At 47.0% G+C, this 16164-nt stretch overlaps 1 protein-coding gene across 1 annotated transcript in view; it reads right to left on the reverse strand.

The window, feature by feature from the left end:
* Window positions 1-16164, reverse strand: part of LOC109897905 (A disintegrin and metalloproteinase with thrombospondin motifs 10-like) — a 67469-nt gene that overhangs the window by 26044 nt on the left and 25261 nt on the right. Inside the window, exons 14-16 of the mRNA XM_020492561.2 lie at window positions 15967-16030; window positions 15543-15645; window positions 11425-11558 (exon numbers count right to left, since the gene is read on the reverse strand). Coding sequence (XP_020348150.1) covers window positions 11425-11558; window positions 15543-15645; window positions 15967-16030 — 301 coding nt within the window. The remainder of the gene's footprint in view (window positions 1-11424; window positions 11559-15542; window positions 15646-15966; window positions 16031-16164) is intronic.

The raw sequence follows: 16164 nt of genomic DNA on the forward strand, positions 1-16164 counted from the left end.
ATACTTAGGTGTCTGGTTAGACTGTAAACTCTCCTTCCAGACCCATATCAAACATCTCCAATCCAAAGTTAAATCTAGAATTGGCTTCCTATTTCGCAACAAAGCATCCTTCACTCATGCTGCCAAACATACCCTTGTAAAACTGACCATCCTACCAATCCTCGACTTTGGCGATGTCATTTACAAAATAGCCTCCAATACCCTACTCAACAAATTGGATGCAGTCTATCACAGTGCAATCCGTTTTATCACCAAAGCCCCATATACTACCCACCATTGCGACCTGTACGCTCTCGTTGGCTGGCCCTCGCTTCATACTCGTCGCCAAACCCACTGGCTCCATGTCATCTACAAGACCCTGCTAGGTAAAGTCCCCCCTTATCTCAGCTCGCTGGTCACCATAGCATCTCCCACCTGTAGCACACGCTCCAGCAGGTATATCTCTCTAGTCACCCCCAAAACCAATTCTTTCTTTGGCCGCCTCTCCTTCCAGTTCTCTGCTGCCAATGACTGGAACGAACTACAAAAATCTCTGAAACTGGAAACACTTATCTCCCTCACTAGCTTTAAGCACCAACTGTCAGAGCAGCTCACAGACTACTGCACCTGTACATAGCCCACCTATAATTTAGCCCAAACAACTACCTCTTTCCCAACTGTATTTAATTTTTATTTATTTATTTATTTTGCTCCTTTGCACCCCATTATTTTTTTATTTCTACTTTGCACATTCTTCCATTGCAAAACTACCATTCCAGTATTTTACTTGCTATATTGTATTTACTTTGCCATCATGGCCTTTTTTGCCTTTACCTCCCTTCTCACCTCATTTGCTCACATTGTATATAGACTTGTTTATACTGCATTATTGACTGTATGTTTGTTTTTACTCCATGTGTAACTCTGTGTCGTTTTATCTGTCGAACTGCTTTGCTTTATCTTGGCCAGGTCGCAATTGTAAATGAGAACTTGTTCTCAACTTGCCTACCTGGTTAAATAAAGGTAAAATAAATAAATAAATAAATAAATTATCACTGATGCCCAGCGAGTGCACTCTAAGGCAAGAATAAGCGCATGGCTTTGTGCTACTTTTTCAAATCATAGGGGTACACATCATATAGCCTAGCCCATAGACCTATATGTTTTGCCAAAGTTTGTATCACAAATAGCCAAATAGCCTACAGAACCTAGTCAAACATGTATTCTTATAAACCCTTTCAAATCAAATCAAATGTTATTGGTCACATACACATGGTTAGCAGATGTTAATGTGAGTGTAGTGAAATGCTTGTGCTTCTAGTTCCGACCATGCAGTAGTAACCAACGAGTAATCTAACCTAACAATTCCAAAACTACTACCTTATACACACAAGTGTAAAGGAATGAATAAGAATATGTACATATTGTCACACCCTGACCTTAGTTATCTTTGTTTTCTTTATTATTTTGGTTAGGTCAGGGTGTGACGAGGGTGGTATGTGTGTTTTCGTCTTGTCTAAGTTTTTTTGTACATCTATGGGGTTTTGATTTGTCTAGGTATATATAGGTCTATGGTGGCCTGAATTGGTTCCTAATCAGAGGTAGCTGTTTGTCGTTGTCTCTGATTGGGGATCCAATCATCAACCTATTTAGGTTGCCATTTTCCCATGTTGGTTTTGTGGGTTATTGTCTATGTGTAGTTGTATGTCAGCACTCGTTGTTAGCGTCACATTTGTTTTGTTTCATGGTTTTCCCTTCATTAAAAGAAGCATGTATGCTTATCACGCTGCTTCTTGGTCTCATCAATATGACGAACGTGACACATATAAATATATGGATGAGCGATTGCCGAACGGCATAGGCAAGTAGATGCAGTAGATGTTATAGAGTACAGCATATACATATGAGATGGGTATGTAAACATTATATAAAGTGGCATTGTTTAAAGTGACTAGTGATACATTTATTACATCCAATTTTTTATTATTAAGTGGCTAGAGATTTGAGTCGGTATGTTGGCAGCAGCCACTCAATGTTAGTGATGGCTGTTTAACAGTCTGATGGCCTTGAGATACAGTAGAAGCTGTTTTTCAGTCTCTCGGTCCCAGCTTTGATGCACCTGTATTGACATCGCCTTCTGGACGATAGCGGGGTGAACAGGCAGTGGCTCGGGTGGTTGTTGTCCTTGATCTTTTTGGCCTTCCTGTGACATCGGGTGGTGTAGGTGTCCTGGAGGGCAGGTAGTTTGCCCCCGGTGATGCGTTGTGCAGACCTCACTACCCTCTGGAGAGCCTTACGGTTGTGGGCGGAGCAGTTGCCATACCAGGCGGTGATACAGCCCGACAGGATGCTCTCGATTGTGCATCTGTAAAAGTTTGTTTTTGGTGACAAGCCAAATTTCTTCAGCCTCCTGAGGTTGAAGAGGCGCTGCTGCACCTTCTTCACCACGCTGTCTGTGTGGGTGGACCATTTCAGTTTGTCTGTGATGTGTACCCCGAGGAACTTAAAACTTCCAACCTTCTCCACTACTGTCCCGTCGATGTGGATAGGGGGGTGCTCTGCTGTTTCCTGAAGTCCACAATCATCTCCTTTGTTTTGTTGACGTTGAGTGAGGTTATTTTCCTGACACCACACTCCGAGGGTCCTTACCTCCTCCCTGTATGTAGACTGTCTCGTCATTGTTGGTAATCAAGCTGTAGAGTCGTCTGCAAACTTGATGATTGAGTTGGAGGCGTACATGGCCACGCAGTCATAGGTGAACAGGGAGTACAGGAGAGGACTGAGAACGCACCCTGGTGGGGCCCCAGTGTTGAGGATCAGCGAGGTGGAGATGTTGTTTCCTACCCTCACCACCTGGGGGCGGCCCGTCAGGAAGTCCAGGACCCAGTTGCACAGGGCGGGGTCGAGACCCAGGGTCTCAAGATTAATGACGAGTTTGGAGGGTACTATGGTGTTAAATGCTGAGCTGTAGTCGATAAACAGCATTCTTACACAGGTATTCCTCTTGTCCAGATGGGTTAGGGCAGTGTGATTGCGTCATCTGCGGACCTATTAGGGCGGTAAGTAAATCGCGTGTGAAAACAAGAGTTTTGACTGGTCGCTATTTATAAGAGGATCCCAGTTTTCTCATGCTGCTATATTTATTGCTCAATTCTGAAAATGAAGCACATTAATCCACTTTACAACCGGTGTAGTCCATATAGGTGGTGTGTGAGTTCCAAGTTTGGGGGAAAATTCCACAAATTAACTTTTAACAAGGCACACCTGTTAATTGAGCTGGTTGAGAGAATGCCAAGAGTGTGCAAAGCTACCTCATCCCCATATAGTTTTTTCTTTGCTTCTTTGCTCCCCAGTATCTCTACTTGCAAATTCATCTTCTGCCCATCTATCACTCCAGTGTTTAATTGCTAAATTGTAATTATTTCGCCACTATGGCCTATTTATTGCCTTACCTCCCTAATCTTACTTCATTTGCACACACTGTATATAGACTTTTCTATTGTGTTATTGACTGTAAGTTTGTTTATTCCATGTGTAACTCTGTTTGTGTCGCACTGCTTTGCTTTATCTTGGCCAGGTTGCAGTTGTAAATGAGAACTTGTTCTCAACTCGCCTACCTGGTTAAATAAAGCTGAAATATATACACTGCTCAAAAAAATAAAGGGAACACTTAAACAGCACAATGTAACTCCAAGTCAATCACACTTCTGTGAAATCAAACTGTCCACTTAGGAAGCAACACTGATTGACAATAAATTTCACATGCTGTTGTACAAATGGAATAGACAACAGGTGGAAATGATAGGCAATTAGCAAGACACCCCCAATAAAGGAGTGGTTCTGCAGGTGGGGACCACAGACCACTTCTCAGTTCCTATGCTTCCTGGCTGATGTTTTGGTCACTTTTGAATGCTGGCGGTGCTTTCACTCTAGTGGTAGCATGAGACGGAGTCTACAACGCACACAAGTGGCTCAGGTAGTGCAGCTCATCCAGGATGGCACATCAATGCGAGCTGTGGCATGAAGGTTTGCTGTGTCTGTCAGCGTAGTGTCCAGAGCATGGAGGCGCTACCAGGAGACAGGCCAGTACATCAGGAGACGTGGAGGAGGCCGTAGGAGAGCAACAACCCAGCAGCAGGACCGCTACCTCCGCCTTTGTGCAAGGAGGAGCAGGAGGAGCACTGCCAGAGCCCTCCAAAATGACCTCCAGCAGGCCACAAATGTGCATGTGTCTGCTCAAACGGTCAGACACAGACTCCATGAGGGTGGTATGAGGGCCTGACGTCCACAGGTGGGGGGTTGTGCTTACAGCCAACACCATGCAGGGCGTTTTTAATTTGCCAGAGAACACCAAGATTGGCAAATTCGCCACTGGCGCCCTGTGCTCTTCACAGATGAAAGCAGGTTCACACTGAGCACATGTGACAGACGTGACAGTCTGGAGACGGCGTGGAGAACGTTCTGCTGCCTGCAACATCCTCCAGCATGACCGGTTTGGCGGTGGGTCAGTCATGGTGTGGGGTGGCATTTCTTTGGGGGGCCGCACAGCCCTCCATGTGCTCGCCAGAGGTAGCCTGACTGCCATTAGGTACCGAGATGAGATCCTCAGACCCCTTGTGAGACCATATGCTGGTGCGGTTGGCCCTGGGTTCCTCCTAATGCAAGACAATGCTAGACCTCATGTGGCTGGAGTGTGTCAGCAGTTCCTGCAAGAGGAAGGCATTGATGCTATGGACTGGTCCGCCCGTTCCCCAGACCTGAATCCAATTGAGCACATTTGGGACATCATGTCTCGCTCCATCCACCAACACCACAGACTGTCCAGGAGTTGGAGGATGCTTTAGTCCAGGTCTGGGAGGAGATCCCTCAGGAGACCATCTGCCACCTCATCAGGAGCATGCCCAGGCGTTGTAGGGAGGTCATACAGGCACATGGAGGCCACACACACTACTGAGCCTCATTTTGACTTGTTTTAAGGACATTACATCAAAGTTGGATCAGCCTGTAGTGTGGTTTTCCACTTTAATTTTGAGTGTGACTCCAATTCCAGACCTCCATGGGTTGATATATTTGATTTCAATTGATAATTTTTGTGTGATTTTGTTGTCAGCACATTCAACTATGTGAAGAAAAAAATAAGAAAAGCATAAAAATAAGAAAAGCAACCAAATTAAATAATTTACCTTTGAAGAACTTCGGATGTTTTCACTCAGGAGACTCCCAGTTAGATAGCAAATGTTCCTTTTTTCCCAAAATATTATTTTTGTAGGCAAAATAGCTCCCGTTTGTTCATCATGCTTGGCTGAGAAATCGACCGGAAAATGCTACCACTACAACGCCAAACTTTTTTCCAAATTAGCTCCATAATATCGACATTTATTTTTAGAACACACTCAAGAACCTCCAGAAGCTAACCAGCAAACTAGCTACAAGCTATTTAGTCATTGTTAGTTTTTTAAAACCTGGATAACACTCGCCAGTCCAGCTTCCCTGCCCCATCCACCGCTGCCCCCTGGACACTGATCTCTTGGCTACATAGCTGATGCACGCTGGACTGTCCATTAATCACGGTACTCCATTCTGCTTGTTTGTTTTATCTGTTGGCCCCGTTGCCTAGTCTATGCCATTTTACCTGCTGTTGTTGTGCTAGCTGATTAGCTGTTGTCTCACCTACTGTTTTAGCTAGCTTTCCCAATTCAACACCTGTGATTACTGTATGCCTCGCTGTATGTCTCTCTCAAATGTCAATATGCCTTGTATACTGTTGTTCAGGTTAGTTATCATTGTTTTAGTTCACAATGGAGCCCCTAGTTCCACTCTTCATGCCCCTGATAACTCCTTTGTCCCACCTCCCACACATGCGGTGACCTCACCCATTACTACCAGCATGTCCAGAGATACAACCTCTCTCATCATCACCCAGTGCCTGGGCTTACCTCCGCTGTACCCGCACCCCACCATACCCCTGTCTGCGCATTATGCCCTGAATATATTCTACCATGCCCAGAAACCTGCTTCTCTTATTCTCTGTCCCCAACGCTCTAGGCGACCAGTTTTGATAGCCTTTAGCCGCACCCTCATACTACTCCTTCTCTGTTCCGCGGGTGATGTGGAGGTAAACCCAGGCCCTGCATGTCCCCAGGCACCCTCATTTGTTGACTTCTGTGATCGAAAAAGCCTTGGTTTCATGCATGTCAACATCAGAAGCCTCCTCCCTAAGTTTGTTTTACTCACTGCTTTAGCACACTCTGCTAACCCTGATGTCCTTGCTGTGTCTGAATCCTGGCTCAGGAAGGCCACCAAAAATTCAGAGATTTCCATACCCAACTATAACATCTTCCGTCAAGATAGAACTGCCAAAGGGGGAGGAGTTGCAGTTTACTGCAGAGATAGCCTGCAAAGTAATGTCATACTTTCCAGGTCCATACCCAAACAGTTCGAACTACTAATTTTGAAAATTACTCTCTCCAGAAATAAGTCTCTCACGGTTGCCGCCTGCTACCGACCCCCCTCAGCTCCCAGCTGTGCCCTGGACACCATTTGTGAATTGATCGCCCCCCATCTAGCTTCAGAGTTTGTTCTGTTAGGTGACCTAAACTGGGATATGCTTAACACCCCGCCAGTCCTACAATCTAAGCTAGATGCCCTCAATCTCACACAAATCATCAAGGAACCCACCAGGTACAACCCTAACTCTGTAAACAAGGGCACCCTCATAGACGTCATCCTGACCAACTGGCCCTCCAAATACACCTCCGCTGTCTTCAACCAGGATCTCAGCGATCACTGCCTCATTGCCTGTATCCGCTACGGAGCCGCAGTCAAACGACCACCCCTCATCACTGTCAAACGCTCCCTAAAACACTTCTGTGAGCAGGCCTTTCTAATCGACCTGGCCCGGGTATCCTGGAAGGACATTGACCTCATCCCGTCAGTTGAGGATGCCTGGTCATTCTTTAAAAGTAACTTCCTCACCATTTTAGATAAGCATGCTCTGTTCAAAAAATGCAGAACTAAGAACAGATACAGCCCTTGGTTCACCCCAGACCTGACTGCCCTCGACCAGCACAAAAACATCCTGTGGCGGACTGCAATAGCATCGAACAGTCCCCGTGATATGCAACTGTTCAGGGAAGTCCGGAACCAATACACGCAGTCAGTCAGGAAAGCTAAGGCCAGCTTCTTCAGGCAGAAGTTTGCATCCTGTAGCTCCAACTCCAAAAAGTTCTGGGACACCGTGAAGTCCATGGAGAACAAGAGCACCTCCTCCCAGCTGCCCACTGCACTGAGGCTAGGTAACACGGTCACCACTGATAAATCCATGATTATCGAAAACTTCAATAAGCATTTCTCAACGGCTGGCCATGCCTTCCGCCTGACTACTTCAACCTCGGCCAACAGCTCCGCCCCCCCCCGCAGCTCCTCGCCCAAGCCTCTCCAGGTTCTCCTTTAACCAAATCCAGATAGCAGATGTTCTGAAAGAGCTGCAAAACCTGGACCCGTACAAATCAGCTGGGCTTGACAATCTGGACCCTCTATTTCTGAAACTATCTGCCACCATTGTCGCAACCCCTATTACCAGCCTGTTCAACCTCTCTTTCATATCGTCTGAGATCCCCAAGGATTGGAAAGCTGCCGCAGTCATCCCCCTCTTCAAAGGGGGAGACACCCTGGACCCAAACTGTTACAGACCTATATCCATCCTGCCCTGCCTATCTAATGTCTTCGAAAGCCAAGTCAACAAACAGGTCACTGACCATCTCGAATCCCACCGCACCTTCTCCGCTGTGCAATCTGGTTTCCGAGACGGTCATGGGTGCACCTCAGCCACACTCAAGGTACTCAACGATATCATAACCGCCATCGATAAAAGACAGTACTGTGCAGCCGTCTTCATCGACCTTGCCAAGGCTTTCGACTCTGTCAATCAATCATATTCTTATCGGCAGACTCAGGAGCCTCGGTTTTTCCGTTGACTGCCGTGCCTGGTTCACCAATTACTTTGCAGACAGAGTTCAGTGCGTCAAATCGGAGGGCACGCTGTCTGGTCCTCTGGCAGTCTCTATGGGGGTGCCACAGGGTTCAATTCTCGGGCCGACTCTTTTCTCTGTGTATATCAATGATGTTGCTCTTGCTGCGGGCGATTCCCTGATCCACCTCTACGCAGACGACACCATTCTATATACCTTCGGCCCGTCTTTGGACACTGTGCTATCTAACCTCCAAACAAGCTTCAATGCCATACAACACTCCTTCCGTGGCCTCCAACTGCTCTTAAACGCTAGTAAAACCAAATGCATGCTTTTCAACCGGTCGCTGCCTGCACCCGCATGCCCGACTAGCATCACGACCCTGGATGGTTCCGACCTAGAATATGTGGACGTCTATAAGTACCTAGGTGTCTGGCTAGACTGCAAACTCTCCTTCCAGACTCATATCAAACATCTCCAATCGAAAATCAAATCAAGAGTCGGCTTTCTATTCCGCAACAAAGCCTCCTTCACTCACGCCGCCAAGCTTACCCTAGTAAAACTGACTATCCTACCGATCCTCGACTTCGGCGATGTCATCTACAAAATGGCTTCCAACACTCTACTCAGCAAACTGGATGCAGTCTATCACAGTGCCATCCGTTTCGTCACTAAAGCACCTAATACCACCCACCACTGCGACTTGTATGCTCTAGTCGGCTGGCCCTCGCTACATATTCGTCGCCAGACCCACTGGCTCCAGGTCATCTACAAGTCCATGCTAGGTAAAGCTCCGCCTTATCTCAGCTCACTGGTCACGATGGCAACACCCATCCGTAGCACGCGCTCCAGCAGGTGTATCTCACTGATCATCCCTAAAGCCAACACCTCATTTGGCCGCCTTTCGTTCCAGTACTCTGCTGCCTGTGACTGGAACGAATTGCAAAAATCGCTGAAGTTGGAGACTTTTATCTCCCTCACCAACTTCAAACATCAGCTATCTGAGCAGCTAACCGATCGCTGCAGCTGTACATAGTCTATTGGTAAATAGCCCACCCTTTTTCACCTACCTCATCCCCATAGTGTTTTTATTTATTTACTTTTCTGCTCTTTTGCACACCAATATCTCTACCTGTACATGACCATCTGATCATTCATCACTCCAGTGTTAATCTGCAAAATTGTAATTAGCCTCCAGTATTTATGCTGCAGTAGTTTATGTGTCGGGGGGCTGGGGTCAGTTTGTTATATCTGGAGTACTTCTCCTGTCCTATTCGGTGTCCTGTCTGAATCTAAGTGTGCGTTCTCTAATTCTCTCCTTCTCTCTTTCTTTCTCTCTCTCGGAGGACCTGAGCCCTAGGACCATGCCCCAGGACTACCTGACATGATGACTCCTTGCTGTCCCCAGTCCACCTGGCCATGCTGCTGTTCCAGTTTCAACTGACCTGAGCCCTAGGACCATGCCCCAGGACTACCTGACATGATGACTACTTGCTGTCCCCAGTCTACCTGGCCATGCTGCTGCTCCAGTTTCAACTTCCACCTGACTGTGCTGCTGCTCTAGTTTCAACTGTTCTGCCTTATTATTATTCGACCATGCTGGTTATTTATGAACATTGAACATCTTGACCATGTTCTGTTATAATCTCCACCCGGCACAGCCAGAAGAGGACTGGCCACCCCACATAGCCTGGTTCCTCTCTAGGTTTCTTCCTAGGTATTGGCCTTTCTAGGGAGTTTTTCCTAGCCACCGTGCTTCTACACCTGCATTGCTTGCTGTTTGGGGTTTTAGGCTGGGTTTCTGTACAGCACTTTGAGATATCAGCTGATGTACGAAGGGCTATATAAATAAATTTGATTTGATTTGATTTTGATTTAATTATTTGCCTACCTCCTCATGCCTTTTGCACACATTGTATATAGACTCCCCCTTTGGTTTCTACTGTGTTATTGACTTGTTAATTGTTTACTCCATGTGTAACTCTGTGTTGTCTGCTCACACTGCTATGCTTTATCTTGGCCAGGTCGCAGTTGTAAATGAGAACTTGTTCTCAACTAGCCTACCTGGTTAAATAAAGGTGACATTTTTTTTTTTTAAATAAAAAAGAAACATGGCAAACGTTGATCAATCCTCAAGGTGTTTTTAACATATATATTCGATAATATAATATAATCCGTCGAGGCAATTGGTTTCTCATAAGAAGCGATTGGAAAAATGGCTACCTCAGTATTTTACGCAAGATTTTCTGCGGGAGACACCATGTGACCACTTGCTAAATATGGTCCCGTAGGGCTATTCTTCAACGGAAATGCGTAAAAAGACGTCACAATGCTGTAGACACCTTGGGGAATACGTAGAAAACGTAAGCTCATTCGTAGCTCATTCACAGCCATATAAGGACTCATTGGCATGAGGCGGTTTCAAAAAATGCGGCACTTCCTGGTTGGATTTTTATCTGGGTTTCGCCTGTAACATCAGTTCTGTTGCACTCACAGACAATATCTTTGTAGTTTTGGAAACGTCAGAGTGTTTTCTATCCAAAGCTGTCAATTATATGCATAGTTGAGCATCTTTTCGTGACAAAATATCTTGTTTAAAACAGGAACGTTTTTCATCCAAAAATGTAAATATCGCCCCCTAGTCGCAAGAAGTTAATAAGAATATTTCATTCATTCAGATCTAGGATGTGTTATTTTAGTGTTCCCTTTATTTTTTTGAGCAGTGTATATATATTTTTTTCATATGTTATTTTATAGTTTTGATGTCTTCACTATTATTCTACAATGTAGAAAACAGTAAAAATAAAGAAAAACCCTTGACTGTGTAACTGACTTCACTTTATTGAAGAAAAATGTACTTATTATGACTGAGAAGTGGTTGTCCCACCTAGCTATCTTAAGTTGAACACACTTTACTGTAAGTCGCTCTGGATAAGAGAGTCTGTTAAATGACTAACATTTTAATGTAAATTTATCAGCCAAAACATGACACAAAAAATGTAGATAATGTAAAACATGGTCTAAGATACAACATATGCGAACATTATTAGATAATTACACATTATTAGACAATTGACATTAAAGGTTAAAAAAATTAAATAACCAAATTTGTATTAAATAACTTATTTCCAGCAATTGTAAAATAGTTTGACAACCATGTCTGTAAGCTTTAAAATGATATAAATCTCAACCGTTTATCTTTTCCAGTGATGAAGGCAAGGATGGTGGGGTATGCAAAATGTCTTTGACCACCTTTATCTCCTGATTGTTTTGGCATTCAGGTATGAAAAGTCACTTTCTGAGCACTTCTACAATGGGCAAATATGTATGGAAGGTTTTGTTCAAATTCGTTCAAAAGGGGTGCTGTCAAGTGATTGAATTCAAATGGATTTACCATTCAGCAAGACTAGTAGGAGGATGGGAGGGAGGAAAAGAGGGAGATAAATTAGGGCTAGAAAGGACAGAACAGTCTCACCTTGCACTCTCCGTTCACACAGACATCCAGAGAGTCGTCTCGACATGGCGTCCCGTCCACCACAGCCGGAGCACGCTCTGTGTAGAAGTTATATCCCTCCGCCAGGCAGTTCAGAGAGCAGAACTTCACTCCACCTGGTCAACAGAGAAGAGGAACATGAAACAAATCAATACAGGCAAACAGTAACAGATCCATCATTCAATTTTGATTTCTGAGGTAAGCCCAAGTGGGACTTGAACCCGCAACCTTACGTCTGTCAGTCCAATATCTAAGCCATTACAAAAAGATCTTGACAAGAGCCCATGTGTTTTGGCAAGGACTTGACAATACCATAATAAATAAGTCAGAGGTTATTAAGAGCTGTACGTTTCATTAGGTGTCATGTAATACTCTTGGTAAACAACACAATCTAGCTTTTTAATCTGGCTGAGGGCCTCCTGAGTGGCTCAGTGGTCTAAGGCATATTGCAGTGCTAGAGGCGTTACTACAGACCCGGGTTCATTCCCGGGCTGTGCCGGGACGGTGCACAATTGGCCAGGCATCGTCCGGGTTAGGGGAGGGTGGGGCTTTACTTGGCTCATCGCGCTCTAGCGACTTCTTGTGGCAGGCTGAGTGCCTGCAGGCTGACCTCGGTTGCCAACTGGCTGGCGTTTCCTCTGACACATCACATAGGTGCGGCTGGCGGGTGTTAAGGAGCACGGTTAGGCAGGTCATGTTTCGGGGGACTCATGACTCTACCTTCGCCTCTCCCGAGCCAGTTGGGGAGTTGCAGTGATGAGACAAGAATTAAATTGGGGAGAAAAAGGAGGGTAAATAAAAAAGCTAGCTTGCGTTGACCAGAGAAGCAGCTGTGGAGGTCCCCTATAGAATCTCATCTGCAGCAGCCAGCAGAAACAACACCAAACTCAGCCATTTATATAGTACACACACTGTTTTCCACATCATTTCTTTGCTCAAACACGTATGCTGCTCTGCTGCCGTGTCGTGTTAGCAACATTAACGCCAACACAATAACAAATTGCTTTTTTAGCACTTCTAGACCTGATACCTCCTTTCGGGTGAAGCACAATACAATGAATCCAGCCGTTCACCTTCATTACTGAGAAACCCCGCAGGCTGCTCTAATGTGTCTGATGGCCACGCATGGTATTTTAATGAGCTTTTGGGTTTTATGTTCGATGCAGTTAATTTGTTCTCCCACAGCTGTAAGGACTCGAGTGCCAAAAGCAGAGGGGGAGGTAGAAGGGGTCTAGAGGGAGGAGAGCACAGTTTGGATTGCTAACATCAAGAGAACAAGCAGCTGAATGTGATTAAGTCCCCCCCCACACTCACCCACAACCACACAAAAGCTCACAACAAAAAAACAGAGGGAGCTAATAGAAATAGTGCATCTCTCAGCAGATTCCCTGTGAAAGAGGAATGTGATTATCATGCAGACTAGCACAAAAACTGACAGGGAGAGAGGGAGAGAGGAGAGAGAGGGAGAGAGGGAGAGAGGGAGAGAGGAGAGAGAGGGAGAGAGGGAGAGAGGGAGAGAGGGAGAGAGGGAGAGAGGAGAGAGAGGGAGAGAGGGAGAGAGGAGAGAGAGGGAGAGAGGGAGAGAGGAAAGAGAGGGAGCGAGGAAAGAGAGGGAGAGAGGAAAGAGAGGGAGAGAGGGAGAGAGGGAGAGAGGAGAGAGAGGGAGAGAGGGAGAGAGGAGAGAGAGGGAGAGAGGAGAGAGAGGGAGAGAGGGAGAGAGGAGAGAGAGGGAGAGAGGGAGAGAGGAGAGAGAGGGAGAGAGGGAGAGAGGGAGAGAGGGAAAGAGAGAGAGAGAGGGGGGGGGACTGGGGGCGGGGTTATTTGTGCACTGACAGGTGCTCTCATTTCTGCCACTTTACTGAGCATGCCAGCGACCACACTGAGCTATCTTACTGGCTGACAAGGCCAATCAATGTCTCAGCACGGAAACACACCAGCACACCTGCTCCCACATACACACACATCCACACAATGCAACACAACAGAACCACACACATGGTCTCACTTTACTCACCATCACCACCCTTTGGTCAGCATTATAACCTGGCCAGGCTCTGGTCATGTGAGAGCAGGAATAAAGTGCTAATCATGCCCTAAACAACTGGCAGTCACAACCAGGACCAGGAAGCAGACTTTCCACCAAGTCTCCCAGGAAGCCTCTCTCAGCCAGGGTGTCATAGCCCACCACAACCCCCCTCACAACCCCCCTGCAGACTGGGTGAGCAGCCGTGCACTAACATATCAGTTTATGGGCCTTAACAAGTAATCTAATACTGCCACGGCTGTGCACTAGCCAAATATACCCATTTCAAGCTAGTTCCACTGTTTGAAAAGCTCACTTTGGGCTCTGTTTGTGCTGGCACTGTAGGTACAGGTACACTATTTGCTGCCTGCGAGGCTAGCGGACGATAAAGTGGTTGGATGATGGAAAACTCTAACTCCCATGGTGCTGTGCTTTGGCATGCCTGCTTCCAGTCTGAAGCGAAACAGGTTTGGATGCTGGATGGATGAATGGATGCTGGCTGACTGACTGACTGACTTGGGGGGGCCTGCTGGAGGAAGGCTGCCTGCGAAGGTTGTTGGACTGAGTGCAACAATGTGAATGGCTCATGCCTCTCAAAAAACAAATATGACTGCTAAAACGCTGCACGCTTTATTTAATGAACTGTCCTTGGCTGCCTGAGTCAAGCCCGACGGCTTGCTAGAGGTGTCTGAGTACAGGACAGAGAGAAGGAGAGAGGAAATGAGAAAGAGAGGGGGAAGAAAGCAGGATAGAGACGGAGAAAGAAAGAGGAATGGGGAGTGAAGGGGTGAGTGAGTGAGTGAGTGAGTGAGTGAGTGAGTGAGGGGAGAGAAGGGGGCTGGGATGTGGGATCTGGCCATAACGCAGGGCAGACCATGGCACAGCTAGTATTTTAACAGTTGCAAGGGATTTCCATTGTAAAATCAGCTGACTTGATGAAAGAAGCACTTGTTGCCTGGAGTTGGAGAGGGCCTCTCTGTAAGCCATTATGTTATTGGACTGGTAGATTAAAGGCAGTTATGTCGTCGAAAGTATTTATCTTTTGCGTCCAGCGCAGTGCTCATCAAGCACAGGAATTCCAGCTGGGGATAGACTTTCCAGAACAAGCATATGGGAGCCAGACAGTAAACTTTCTTCAGCTTTCCCCTCTTCTCCTCTCTTCCCTTTCTGGGCCCACTGTCTGGCAGTACTCTGCTGCTCAGCTCTCTCTGTCTACTGCTGCTCAGCTCCCTCTATCTACTGCTGCTCAGCTCCCTCCATCTGCTGCTGCTCAGCTCCCTCCATCTACTGCTGCTCAGCTCCCTCGAACTACTGCTACTCAGCTCACTCCATCTACTGCTGCTCAGCTCCCTTCATCTGCTGCTGCTCAGCTCCCTCCATCTACTGCTGCTCAGCTCCCTCCATCTGCTGCTGCTCAGCTCCCTCCATCTACTGCTGCTCAGCTCCCTCCATCTACTGCTGCTCAGCTCCCTCCAAATACTGCTACTCAGCTCCCTCCATCTACTGCTGCTCAGCTCCCTCCATCTGCTGCTGCTCAACTCCCTCCATCTACTGCTGCTCAGCTCCCTCCATCTGCTGCTGCTCAGCTCCCTCCATCTGCTGCTGCTCAGCTCCCTCCAACTGCTGCTGCTCAGCTCCCTCCAACTACTCCTGCTCAGCTCCCTCTATCTACTGCTGCTCAGCTCTCTCCATCTACTGCTGCTCAGCTCTCTCCATCTACTGCTGCTCAGCTCTCTCCATCTACTGCTGCTCAGCTCCCTCCATCTACTGCTGCTCAGCTCCCTCCATCTACTGCTGCTCAGCTCCCTCCATCTACTGCTGCTCAGCTCCCTCCATCTACTGCTGCTCAGCTCCCTCTGTCTGCTGCTTTTCAGCTCCATCCATCTGCTGCTGCTCAGCTTCCTCCATCTGCTGCTGCTCTGTTCTCTATCTGGAAACTCCAGGTGTGTCTGCTCTAATATCAGCTCTCTCCATATCTACAGACGCTTTCAGCCTGCAATGACCACCGAGCAGACACCTCTGTAATGATGTAACACGGCCTGCTGTGGAGGGGGGTACACACACATACTGTACCCACCTCCCCTGTAGGGTTTCCAGGTGTAGAATTTCCCCCGGAAAGTAACGTTGTCGAAGTCGGAGCACTGAATCTCCCGGAAATTCTGAGAGCCTGCAGGGCACTCCTAAAACAGACACACACAGAGTGGCACAGAACAGCTGTATGTCAGTCAAATCTCAGGCCCCCACTGTATCCCTCCCTTGTCTATCTCGCTGCCAGCAGTCATTTACAGTAATACTCACAGTAGCCTCTACACTCCACCACACACACACACACACACACACAAAGTGAGGGCTTTAGTTCGGGGCTGGGCAGGCTGCGGTTAATTAGGTCAGTCTGAGAGCTGTAGATCTGAGTTGAGAGCTGGGCCTGGCCAGGATGAGTATGTGATGGAACTCTAGGCCTTTCAGAGAGAGCTGCTGCTTCGCTCTGCTCCACCACTCACGTCAATATTGCACGATCTGAAGCGCTTCCTCTCTCCCAGACAATACTTTCCGCCAATGGTTGGCCTGGAACCAGAAAAGCAGAGGCGAAACACATCTGAGTGCAATTTAACAAAAACTCCCCAATGACACTGGCATCTATTCTCCTCCCGCCTGGCTGGCCGGGCTCTACCACCCTGTTTCAATCTCAAACAGTCTGT

Source organism: Oncorhynchus kisutch, linkage group LG10 (assembly GCF_002021735.2).
Source record: "Oncorhynchus kisutch isolate 150728-3 linkage group LG10, Okis_V2, whole genome shotgun sequence".
NCBI lineage: Eukaryota > Metazoa > Chordata > Actinopteri > Salmoniformes > Salmonidae > Oncorhynchus > Oncorhynchus kisutch.